This window comes from Hippoglossus stenolepis, chromosome 10 (genome assembly GCF_022539355.2).
Source record: "Hippoglossus stenolepis isolate QCI-W04-F060 chromosome 10, HSTE1.2, whole genome shotgun sequence".
NCBI lineage: Eukaryota > Metazoa > Chordata > Actinopteri > Pleuronectiformes > Pleuronectidae > Hippoglossus > Hippoglossus stenolepis.
Window position 1 is genome coordinate 13,175,077 of NC_061492.1, and position 12,640 is coordinate 13,187,716.

At 43.9% G+C, this 12,640-nt stretch overlaps 2 protein-coding genes across 3 annotated transcripts; one reads left to right on the top strand and one right to left on the bottom strand.

Moving 5' to 3' along the window:
* Positions 1 to 6,197: 6,197 nt before the first annotated feature.
* Positions 6,198 to 7,794, top strand: LOC118116702 (protein FAM181A-like). Of its 2 annotated transcripts, none has more exons than XM_035168533.2 (2): positions 6,198 to 6,382; positions 6,493 to 7,794. In XM_035168533.2, the coding sequence occupies exon 2, from the start codon at positions 6,542 to 6,544 to the stop codon at positions 7,307 to 7,309; it is 768 nt and encodes a 255-aa protein (XP_035024424.1). In that variant the 5' UTR covers positions 6,198 to 6,382; positions 6,493 to 6,541; the 3' UTR covers positions 7,310 to 7,794. The 2 variants fall into 2 exon arrangements, with proteins under 2 accessions (XP_035024424.1, XP_035024423.1); XM_035168532.2 differs by having other exon boundaries at positions 6,201 to 6,407.
* Positions 7,795 to 7,858: 64 nt separating this feature from the next.
* On the bottom strand, positions 7,859 to 11,333 carry LOC118116700 (ankyrin repeat and SOCS box protein 2-like). The gene is made up of 8 exons (XM_035168530.2): positions 11,095 to 11,333; positions 10,613 to 10,782; positions 9,924 to 10,079; positions 9,580 to 9,825; positions 9,319 to 9,490; positions 8,557 to 9,160; positions 8,309 to 8,462; positions 7,859 to 8,174 (listed from the first exon to the last, which is right to left on the bottom strand). The coding sequence occupies exons 1-8, from the start codon at positions 11,226 to 11,228 to the stop codon at positions 8,044 to 8,046; spliced, it is 1,767 nt and encodes a 588-aa protein (XP_035024421.2). The 5' UTR covers positions 11,229 to 11,333; the 3' UTR covers positions 7,859 to 8,043.
* Between the last annotated feature and the right edge of the window lie 1,307 nt (positions 11,334 to 12,640).

The window sequence follows — 12,640 nt, forward strand, 5'->3', positions numbered from 1 at the left end:
AGAGAGAGCAAGACGCCTACCGACTGAAAACATTGCCATGCCCATGTTTGATTTCCCAGCGAGAACACTCTGTGGTCCAATGTCCCCAAGTAGGCCGAGGGAATAAACACCACTGATGTAACCTGGCATTCACTGCTTATATAGTGCTCAACAACAAAGACATGTATAAGATATTCATGAGCCATTTATTTTTTTAAACTCAACTTTCACTTTATTTTTGCCACTTGCCGTGTAGCCTATATATCACCATGCTGATATAGTTCATGGGAGGAGATGCTGTGTAGGCCAGAGGGTAAAGAGTGCGGCTGCGATGGGTAGTTTTTTAAGAGCAGAGTTGCATAATGTTGTTGGTGGTCCTCACTCGGCACAGTTATGAAATTACCCCACAGCTCACAGCCATGGTACTAGAGAGCCAACGTGACAGGCACAGTTTACTGGGGTTTAGTTAAACACTGTCAGAGGGAATCAGACCTCATCTTCTGGTGTCAATGATAAGTACCGCGAAGAATGTTTGTATGTTTTATAATATTTGCATCTGTATCTGTTATTTGACGTCACCACATTTATAAAAAATCTCACTTAATAAAGTCTTAGTGCTGATTTAGTGGATCACACTTTTAGTCAAACATTTAAATCACAGTCTCCTTATCCCACAGTTATGTAAATGACATTGTTTGTCTATTTTAGAGTTCTTTTTCCTTTTTTTTCAAACAATCATGACAGAAAAAAGTCTGAAATCCAGCAACAAGGTCCACGTCTGGCTAGACAACCCAAGCACAATATGAAAAGCCAAAACACAAGAAACAACAAAACAAAACAAAACAAAAACAAAAACATTAATTCTAATAATTCTACAGAATAACATTAGATACCTGATCCAAATTCAACTTTTGCAAGAACAAGTGGCGTCGATCTCTCATATCCATCGTTCAGGCAAGGACTGGGCCCCAAAAAAGACCTTCTCTTCCAGCCAAGCTGTAAGTCCCTCTCATAGCTTACCATTGCACTTAATACCTCTATCCAGTCCTTAAAAGTGGATAAAGTAGAAGACGTCCAGTGGCGCAGGGTTATCCTACACCCTGTTAACAAAGCTAAGCGGCACCATAATCTCTGGAGTTCTGACATTTCACTACAGTCTGGTATAATCCCAAGAGACATATTGCAGGATTTTTCCTCCTCATTTTTCAAGAAGGAAATGATTTCATCCCAAATGGTAGATCACAGCTTTAAAGCTGGAACAGCTAAGTGATTATTCTATTCACGACTGATAATCTAATTTCAAAAGAAGAGTCGTAAGATCCAGCCTGTCAATTGTGAGGACCTGCTTCTTTTCACTACATCAGAGTAATGGTCATAGGGTCTTTTATTGTTTATTGGACAACACAGGACATTTAGAGACATCGACTTGAGCTTTGGAAAACTGTGATTATCCATTTGGACAGTTTTTTGCCATTTTATTGTCCAAATGGATAAAAATCAATCTGCAGTTTAAACACAAACCTATCTCCTTCCTTATCGTGGAGATCTTTGTTGTGGGCGATCTTGTTTGAAGGACTTGAACAGGGGGTTTCAAGCCTTAAACCTGAAACGTCAGTTCTGCAGGACAGTTTCTCCTCTTGTCTCCTTTCTGCTCAGCTTGTACGTCTTTATTCATGTTTCCCAAACCCCACAATCATATGTGCTCCAAATCTTGCTCGAGAGGTGAGAGCCAATTGTGTCACAGCCTGCTTATTCCAAATAACACAAAGAGCATCTCAGCCAACTACTCAAACAACTTTGGATTAAGATCAATGGATTCAGCATCGAGCCCCACAGCCTTTTCCTTGCTGCCGAGCATTTATCACATCTCTTGCCTATCAAAAAGCTCTTCACAGACAGTAATGGGGTGAGCTCATGCACACAAGAGCCGTGGATGACTTTTAGAGTGGAAAATCCACAGCTGCTGTTAAACTGCATTTGCACATATACAGCACAATGCAGAGTTTCTGATGTACACAACAAGCCTGGGTTTGGCATATATATATATATATATATATATATATAGTGTGCCCAGCGGTTCAGCGCGTCCATCCGCTCCTATACAGTCTGTCCCAGTATTGATTATCTGACAAGAGGAGAGCACTACATCCTCCAGGTTACTTCCTGCTGCCTCAACTCATTCCAACAAGCAGCAGTCTGCCACAACATACATCACGGCCCCTTTTAAAGTCAGATAAGAAAAGCTCTTAATAAAATTACTGAGGTCTTTCAGTGTGATTATTTTTGCCGAGAATAATCAACAGTGTCTCTGTAAGCCAACAGGAGTCAAAACAAATTACTGGCCTCGAGCAGAAAGAGATTTTAAAAGCTCACGTCAAGCATGGAGTATTAATGTTCTTAGAAAATCACTGAGCTGCATCTATCTTCATCTGTTCATCTCCTTTATTGGAACAGGCCAGTTGGTTTTTATCACTGTGGAGGTAGATTGCCATCTAGTGGGAAAGTCTGGCAACACATGACATTAAGTTGTTCCATGCAAATGTATCACAGATTAATGGCACGTAAATTAATAAGCACAATTTTGTGTTTACTCATAAAGTAAAATAAAAAACACTGAAAATAGCACGGACACAGTTATTATGAGAAATTACAGTATTGGGTGAAGTTGTTTTTACTACACAAAGTCACATAAAGCACAATAAGAATAAGAATAAGAATAAGAATAAGAATGATATAAAATGTTATCTCCACACTGCATTCTCACAGTACTATCTTCCTACTTATTTTAAATATATACAGCTTTTAGTTTATGATATGTTGACATGATTTCATATTTTACCAAACGTCAACAAATCATATAGGAGCCAAATAAGGAATACATTTCTCCCTCTGATGTCTTTGTGTCCATATTGTCCTTCGATTCATCCGGATCCAGATCAGACAGTGTGTTTGGAGTGAAGATGATCCATTGCTCCTATTTACTGGGAGAGTTCTGCGGAGGTTTTTCCATCACTTTTACACTATCTGGCCACTTTATGTGATACACCCACACAGTCTATTACAATCCAACACAACCGTTCTGCCATAAAGTCTGCTGAGGTCACAAGTTTTAGAGGTTGTCGTCGAGGTTGTAGTCGTAGAAGATGGTGTTGTACTGGACTGTACTCAAAAAAACTCCTCTCAGTCCACACAGTCGAGTACAACACAAGCTTTGAATATGATTTAAGAAGAAAAATTAAATGTGAACATTACAAACTTCAGAAAGGTAGAATTAATGGCAGAGTTGCTCTCCTGAATTGCAATAGATTGTATAGGTGTATAAACTGACCACTGAGTGTGTATTTATTACCACAGGTGGGTCCATACATAGTTTTTTTCCCATAGCCAGAAGACGTGGGATTAATTAGCACTAATGAGCCAACAACACTGCTGTTGAGTAGAGGTTTGTTTTTGATGTGTGATTTTAAACTAAATCACACATCAACGTCTGTAGACGTGTGTAATGCTACACACATAAAATCTCAAACCACCCCCTGATATTTCCCCATTTATTTCTTTGTTCCATTTCACTTTGCCCTAGAGAGCTGTTATCTTTATGGATCGGTGCACTGTATATGGCTTTTATCTAATTTTGATGTATGGTTATAGCTCGCCATATTTTTTATTTCCCTTGCTCTGGTTTATCTTCCGTGTATCTTCATCTGGTCTGTCTCTTGTGCTGCTGTAATACTGACTGTCCCCGCCCCGGAGCATCAATACACTCATATCTTATCTTGTTGTGGCTATTTTGGAGCAAAGAACTGATACAGGGAACAGAAAAAAGTGCCCATACTTACAATAGAAAGTTCCACTAATGGATGTGTCATGGAGAGCTTCTGCCGAAGAGACAGCCCAGACAGAGTCAGATTTCTGTTACACTACAGAGCACCACTGGGCCTCTGCTAAATAGATTTTGTCTACAGTATCCAAACACAGGGAGGAATGATAGTCTGGTACTTTGTAACATCAACACCCAAACACTTCCTGGCTGCAACCTTTTTTCAAGTGGAGTCTGCCCGGCACTGCGGAGATGCATATGTATATATATATTATATAAAAACAGTGTTGCATCAAATATTTAGATGTTTACAGCTATAGAACCAAATTATTTTATGAGCTTGAAACGCCTTAAGTGTATGACATATATAAAAGTGGTACAGCCCCCATTTCAAGTCATGGTCCTCCACCTTATCAAGTAGCCTGCACAATAATGGTTTAATAGAGCAGCCAGGTGACCAAGAGAGATGTGATGATGGTGATGATGGTTTTCCTATCTCTGACCAGAAGCTTCCTCCCTAACATCAGGGCAGTCTGGTTCCAATTGGCTAGTGGTGGACTTAAGTTGATGTGGAAGGATCCAAAGATATGCAAGTTTAAAGGTCCAGTATTCAGGGTTTTTGTGGATCCATTGACAGAAGTTGAACATAATATTCTGTGTTGTTTTCTTTTGTGTACAATCACTTGAAACTATTGGGTGTCCATTACTTGGAAAAGAGATTTATATCTACATCAAGAGTGGATCCTCATCCACGGACGCTGCCATGCTGCACCACCATTTTTCTACAATAGCCCAAAACAGACAATCCAAGTATTCAGATGGTTGCAATCTGCAACGTCACCACTAGATGCCACTAAATCCTACACACTGGTACTTTAAATGTATATCTTTGGTGCACATGTGCAACAGTTACAGTAAGACGTTAATGTGTTTGTTGGGTACAGTTTGTCTACATGTCTGTGGATTAAAGGTGTAGGACGACTCCCATGAGGCCCCCAAATTAGATTAAAGTGTATTGGTCAATTTATAGATGGCTCAGCTCAACCCACCATATAGCTGAAATGCAAATGTCCCATGCATCCACCTGTTCTGGCACAAGGACAGCGATGCACTGTGGGATTTACGGACGCCTTTATGTGCTTCCTCTTTCTCCCTCCTCTCATTCTCCCTCACTTCAAAAGCACAGGAGTAGGGGTGACAGGCCAGGGGAGGGAGAGCCCCATTGTTAATTGGCCTTTTCAGCCGAACAGAGAGGTGAAGGGAAGAAGAAGAGAGCAGGACAATGGGGTCCCTTTCGCCTCTCCAGAACAAGAGTGATGCACTGCCTTAAAAGATAGAGCGGCCAGAGCACACACACACACATATAGACCTGCAGGGCTCTCCTCAGACAACCCCAAACGGACTGAATGAGGCAATCAATCATGGAGGCTGCACTTCACTACAAATAAATGGCCTGTAGCCTTCATATAGACTGCACACTCTTTTTTTTTTTTTCAAGAAAGTTCAGTGTTTCTGGTGCAGGAGGGATCCATGGTGCACGTTATATTCTTTGAGGACAAGTGTTGCTCCCCAGACAAACAGCTTCCTCACGTCTCATTCCACTGCGGCTGCTGGGCTTCAATGGAAGGATAGGTACTCTCAATTTTTTTTATCCCCTCACTTCAATAAGGGGATGAAGCTCAATTAGCATTTCACAACTCCCCTCTTCCTCCGCCTCCATTGCAACCTTCCCTGCAGAGCCCATGCTTTCTCTTTGGGGATTGTCCTGTTTTGGGCCCTTGTTGCCGTTGGCAGGGTGACAGTATTCGAGTGTGCAAACTTGTGCCATTGTCCGCGGGCCAGAGGGAGCCATGGAGACCCCCATAATATGACACAGGAAAATGTTTGCTGATGGCAATTCTATGGGCTTTGTCCGACTCTTTCTCCTTCATGACGACTCGATTTAAGTCTCTAAATGTTTGACTACAAATGCAGGAGTGCTATCCAGCTCCTTCCCCTTTGTCCCGCGAGGTTTGAATGAGTAATTCAGCCTTTGTGTCGCTCGATTGAGGGGGCAAACAGAAAGACAAGATTCTTGAGCGTTCAAGCCCCCTTTCCATGGTTATGCACTCTTTAGATCCCCCGACCCACCCTCACTAAGTCCTTCAGCTGACATCACTCTCTGTGTTACTCTATCTATGTTCAAATGTGTACTTTAAATAAAGCTTGAGAGTAGAGTTGGAATTGACGCATTTTTCTGCAGAGTTAGTCATTTTTTATTCATGCGCACTCCGGGTTTAAGAGATGCTTGGCTCGGCGCGCAGAAAATCACCGTCCACGAGAAATATCGCATCCCCTCAGCGGCGGCTTCTTTTTTTTTACAGATCTCCATGACAACAATTTGCAATGGTGAAGAATTCGATACCAGGGCGCTTGGAGGCTGATTGGGGTGCATTGTGAGGGGCCTGGGGTCGCTGATTGGTTCAAGGAAAGCACCATAACTACAAGGAGTTTATATTCATTCAACTTGTTGAAGTGCTCCAACTGCAGTGTGGAGAACAGTCTGCGCCCGGGCTGCGCCTTCGAGGCTGGATTCATCCACAAGTGGTGCGTAAAGATTCATCCACCATTGGTGCGTAAAGAAAATTTGCATCACGTTCAATTTTTCCAAATTCCTAACTTGAATCCCTTTTTAAAAATGTATTTTTTCTCTTTAGATGCTGATGGTGAACCACAAGCTCTAACATGGACTGATTGGGAGTCAACATGGCAAACGCAGACAGTGAGGTCAAAACGCTGCTGAATTTCGTGAATTTGGCATCGAGTGACATCAAGGCAGCTCTGGACAAGTCAGCTCCGTGCAGACGCTCCGTGGACCACAGGAAATATCTGCAGAAGCAGCTGAAGCGCTTCTCTCAGAGGTACTCCAGGGTGCCACGGTGCCACACGCACAGGCCTGTGGAATATGCGTTCGGCAGACCGGCTGCGGGGACTGCGCAGCAGAGCGCAAAGGGCGCAGAAAAGGTCAGCTCGGATGCGCAGGACGTGGAGAATGCTGGGAGCGCGGTGCAGGTGCCCATGAGGAAGCGCCAGCTCCCGGCCTCCTTTTGGGAGGAACCCAAGTTGACCCCAGCTAAGAAGGAGCGCTCATTGAAAAGAGGCCCTGCAGGTGCGTCTGAGGGCGGTGACCACGAGAAGCGGAAGAGGAGTTGTGGTGAGGACGCAAATAAGGCCGCGCTGCCTGCGTCCGGCCGGCGCAGCTCTGCGGACAAAGAGCCGCTCAAACTGGACCTGAGCTCTCACCACTGCGTGAGCGTGTGCGGCTGCTGCCCCTTCCAGTACCACGGACACCAGGTCCTCCACAGTCACATCGTTGTCCCCCACCCGCCCCTGGGACTGTGGAGCAAGGCAGCAGGGACTGAGACACCAGAGCATCCTTATGGACAGAAGCTTCACACACATGTCGTGGTCAAACCCATACCCACCAAACCCACCGTCCAGTCTCCCATCTTCAGTGTGTTTGGATTCATTTAATTCCTCTACTAATGAACCCACACACAGACAAATGTAAATATGACTTCTTATTGTCACTGTGTGCTTCACACACCCGCTTCCTCTTTCAGCATTTGATCAGGAGACTCTTTCCTCAAGCACTTATTGGATTTCTTCATTTATTTTGATTGCTTAAATCTGAAGGACTAAATTGCACTTCTCTGCAGAATGAGTTAATCAGCTTCACTTTCTCATGCCAGTCTGACACCAGCAAGTCTCTGAAAATTGACAGTAAGTTAAACAAAGGTTTCTACTTTTAGGTTTCTACAGATGCTGACTGTTCTTTTTTAAAGTAGGAAGAAGCCATGCAAATGAATGAACGCATCCTGTTTTAGTTTCCTCTTTCAACTTTGAGAATAGAATGTGGGACGTAGATTTCTTTTTTTGTTTGTCAAAGTCGTGTCTGATATAGGCACTTTTGAAACCGTGACTTTTATTTTTAAATAAATGATTCAACTTCCCCTGAAGAAACCCCTTGGGCATCAGATCATTTTTACCTTTCACTGAAGGTCTCTGGGAAAAAACAACAACTTTGAGATTAAAGACGTTTATTGTCACATTAAATGTGCTATAAATAGATATTTTACACATAGAGAATTGCTTTGAGAGGGCCATGTACAGATTCAAGACATCAGACGCAACTAAAAAAAGAACCACACAAAGATAAATATAGTCACGTCTCTGATGCATATGTGGCTTGAAATTCACCTTTAAAGTCAGTCAGCCAGACTCAGGTATCGGATCACTCTGTCTGGCAGAGGTAAACTTGGGAGAGAGTTCAGCCTGTCTCTCCCCATTTGGGTCCGAATCTTTAATCTGCAGAGGTGCAGCAGCGGACGTGGCGACACTGCAGACAGAAAAAAAAAAGATGAAGACGACTGTCACATGCATATTTGAACGCCACATGAACTGTATGAGGAAGACGGTGATGTTTGCATAAAGAAAAAGGAAGTGATTGATAAGATTTGATCTGATACTCACATGACTTCCTCTTCACAGCGAGCCAGTCCTCTCGGCTGTCCAGTAGTTCAGTGAGCCTGCTGCACAGCTGAACCTGACCAACATGCTCCAGCAGCAAATCTATGATGGGTCCTGCCCATTTGCACATAGCTGGTGTTGAGATCCACTCACAGAACTGAAGAAGAGAAAAACAACTGTTTAATCACTTTAAGAACATACATGTCTCAGTTATTGTGAGCTGCATGACACCATTTGCTTATTTTTCACACCTGTCTTGCTCTTTCTGTTCCCTCACAGCAATTTAATGGAGGCATACTGTCGTTCTGTAAAACATATCCGTTGCTGCCAACAGTTCTTGGGTGGGATTCTCCTGTAGCTGGGTGAGGGGCACTGCCGTATGTGCAGGTAAAACAAGAGAGGGCCTGGCAGCCATTGTCCAAGAGGCATTTGAGCAGAGGCAGATTGTTCATGCAGAGTGCGATAACAGCAGGGAAGGTGGTAGCATAAGACGGGAGCCTGGTGTTGACGTCGGCCCCTCTGTCCAGCAGCAAAGACACGGTGCTGACACAGCCCTGACGGACAGCCATCAGCAGAGGACTCAGTGGGTCAAGGCTCACGCTGGCGCCGGCATTCAGCAGCACCTCTGCTGTCTTGCTGCCGCCGTTGGCAATAGCAAAGTAGAGGGCTGTTGCCCGTCCGTCAGCGTACTGGGTGGAGTGACTGGGGGCCAGTGTGGCGTTTACATCCGCACCTGTCTTCAGAAGCACAGCTGCCACAGTGTGTCTGTTGTGCTCGGCTGCTAGGTGGAGGGGACTGATCCAACTGTGCCGCAGCCTGGCTCGACTTGTCACTGACACAAGCAGGGACACAATCCTGAACACAAAAGGGGGAATGTTAATAAAGACAGTTAAATACTTAAGGATTTTCTACAACTAGTGTTTAAAATAGTGTAGCCTACACTATAACACAAACCTTGTAGCTTCTATTCAAATGTTACCCCTTGACTTATGTTTTCTTTTAACTCAACTTACTCAGGGTGTCCATACTGAGCAGCTATATGCAGAGGCAGCAGTCCAGAGTTAGTGGGTTTGTTGGCGTCTGCGTTTTTAGTCAAGAGCACTGCTACGATTTCCTTGTGTCCATTTTTACTGGCCTCGTGCAGGGCTGTGACGCCATCGCACGTCTGCATGTTCACATCTGCACCTAGAGAGAAGCATTCATCCTTTTACAACCTTTCAATGGGGGTCAGGGATGTGAAAAAAAGTGGGATAATTTCAGTGGAAAAGAAGAACCTTTTCCAATCAGGTAACACAGTGCCCTCATCTGTCCTTGCTGAGCTGCTACAGTGAGCGGTGTGATGCTGTAGGTGTTGGGAGGATTGATTGCAGCCCCGGCTCTTATGAGTATCTCACAGATCTCTGTGTTGTTCCTGGATACGGCCTCGTGGAGGGCGGTCCAGCCCTGACCACACCGCTGGCTCACGGTGGCCCCATAAGTCAGAATGAGGCTCACCATGTCCACGTTCTCCAACTCACAGGCTGCAGAGGCGAACAAGACACAGGGTCATTTCTACCCATATCATGGCTGACTTTTTTCTAAATACTCCTGTTGTGTACAATTAGTTTCACAGCTGTACCTTTGTACAAAGGGGTCTCTTTGTTCTTGCTGCTGATGTCGGGGTCAGCGCCAGCCTCCAGAAGGCACCGCACACATGACAAATGTTCACAAGACACGGCGAGCAGCAGGGCCGTCTGCTCTTGTAAGGTGCGTTTGTCTACTGAGGCTGGATGAACTGGAACAAAAACAAAATACAGTACATATAAGACAAAGCACTACAGTGACTTACGTAGCATTTTGAGAAAGTGCAAACAAACTTCCTACATTGTGACAGTAAGAGCAAATCGGGGGGGTCCAGGGGGGCACAGGCCCCAACTGAAATCTGATTGGCCCTTGAAGTGCCCCTGTCTTGTCAGTAGTCTTTTTTATAATAAGTTAGTCACCTACTAACAGTACAAATTTGAAAATACGTTAAGAATTTCGATTTTCTAAGCTTTTTTGAAGAACATGTTTGCTGAACAACGTGCAATTTTCTAAATATTTTCAATGATATGTTGCTTAGCTCAAAGCCATATAGCTAACAGTAAACAAGGAATGACTTTAATGTGCATCTACTGAATCAGGAATGTCACATGGATGTTGGACAAATAATTGGCCCCTCTATATAAATTGTGGCCCCTCCTAGAAAAATCCTAGATCATGCCACTGTCTCAAATTATGACCAAATGCCCTTTTTAGGGGAGGTGGAGGATGCTTTCAGTGTCCTACCCCTCAGTAGGGTCTTCAGACACCCAGCCTGTCCACAGTAGGCAGCATCATGCATAGGTATCCAGCCATCTTTGTTCTCCTTCAGCAGGCAGTGAGGGGCGGATGATGCCAAGTCATGAACAACCTCCACGTCCCCTCTCCTGATGGCACAGACCACTGGGTCAACATCCCTTGAAAGAAGAGATGGAGAAATGAAAACAATTCAATGTTACAACTGAGTGTATTTCAAGACGGACATAAACAGAATGTGAGGGATGATGTCTATGGGGATTGTTATCTTGATGTTTTGGGCTTTATTTAATCAAAAATGAGCAGGATGGAATCTGGCATTATTAGAATAATCAGGACACACACACACACACACACACACACACACACACACACACACACACACACACACACACACACACACACACACACACACACACACACACACACACACACAAACACACCAGCAGCCCACAGCAAAGGAAGAGACTCACTCCGGCTCTGACGACGCGTGGCTGTGACTGTCTCCTCTCCCTCCGTCTGCTCGCACACGCGGCCGCACATTATTACATTTCCCTCCAGCGTTACGGAACTGGCTTAGGTATTCAGAATAGCAGAATTTCGTCATCACGGTGTCGGTGTTTGCCGCACAGCGCGGCGGTGCGCAGCGGAGCAGCGTGCGGCACGGGGCTGCGCGGGGCTCAGCTGTGCGCCGTCGGATTATTTTGGGACTGTTGTTGTCAGTGACGGCTGTATCCTTATATGTCATGAGACTCGCGGACCTCCAGAGATAAGGCCAGCAGCACTAAACAGCCCTGGAGATAGAGTGTGTGGGCAGAGCCGAGATGTCTGTCTTTGTCGCAGGGAGCCTTAATTGACTGGTTTCCAAATGAGACAAAACAGGAATTAAAACACACTAATCCTACAGGGGGATTTGGACCACATAATACAAGGGCTATAATGGCTGCTATAGGTCACTTGAACGCATCACAGGGACTCTTGAATCTGCAACCCTTAGCTCCAAGAACTGTAAGCAGGGCCTTAACCAGGGTTTATAAGTATTGAGGTTAAATTCCCCCACTGCCCACCTTCCTTAGAAATGTTTTGATTAGCCAATAAAAATGTTTGTATAACTCATTTTCAAAATGTTCTTATATATGTGTAAAATATATTTATAAAATCTTGGCTATGCCCCTCCAGGCTACTGTGGTTAAGTTTCGCCACTGCCACCCTCCCATGATATTTTTGTCTGACCATCAAAATTAAAAAATTGATCGATCAATAATTTCTTTGATTTCATTTCATCATTTAACAATTAGCCTATTTCCCCCCTAAACGAATATCTTGAGGTGATAAAAATAAGATAAATGTTTTTTTCACTGATAAAATGTCGGCTTTGCTTTGTGTCAAATTTAAATGTCTGTTCCTAAGCAAAGTAGCATCATATGTAACTACCCTAGTTTCTTCCCAACTAAGTCTCCTCAAAATGTCTTCGTAATGTCTTATTTTCATCTCGCTTGAACTATTGGCCCCCTACAGTTTTCAGTGGTACTGCGCTGTTTCGGTTGTTTCAGAAAACGTGCATCAATAAGGATGAAATTGATTCAGAGTATCGATGGAAGGCTCTGTCTGTTTCCATATACGTATCTAACGTTGAGCATAAATGAGCCTTAACTCTGACACACATCCTCATGTATAGATGAATAAAACAAAGTTAGAACATTTGATATACTGCTGAACTTGTAAAAGTTGTCCTCAATGGAAGCTGCAGCTCTGACTGCAACATCTGGTTTGTGTTTCGTGTTTTAACAGTGGAGATGATAAAATCTTTTTATATCCCTAGCATCTATAGCCAAAACCCAATGTGATCAACTGATGTCTTTCGTGGGCCTTCAAAATAAATCCTTCACAGCGTTTTCACTGCAACATAAAAACTGATTTGGTTGCATTCTGCCAGGCAAAACGGTCCAACACAAAGATTCCTGTCTCTTTAAGGCAAAGAGGCAGATCACCAGACACTGGTTAGTGCCAGCGAAGTCA

Coding starts and splice junctions, on each gene's coding strand:
- LOC118116700 (XM_035168530.2), bottom strand. CDS start 11,228: ATGACGAAATTCTGCTATTCTGAATACCTAAGCCAGTTCCGTAACGCT. Junction 9,826..9,923: donor AGAGACCCCTTTGTACAAAG/GTACAGCTGTGA, acceptor TCGCCTCTGCAG/CCTGTGAGTTGGAGAACGTG. Junction 9,491..9,579: donor GTGTTACCTGATTGGAAAAG/GTTCTTCTTTTC, acceptor GCTTCTCTCTAG/GTGCAGATGTGAACATGCAG.
- LOC118116702 (XM_035168533.2), top strand. CDS start 6,542: ATGGCAAACGCAGACAGTGAGGTCAAAACGCTGCTGAATTTCGTGAAT.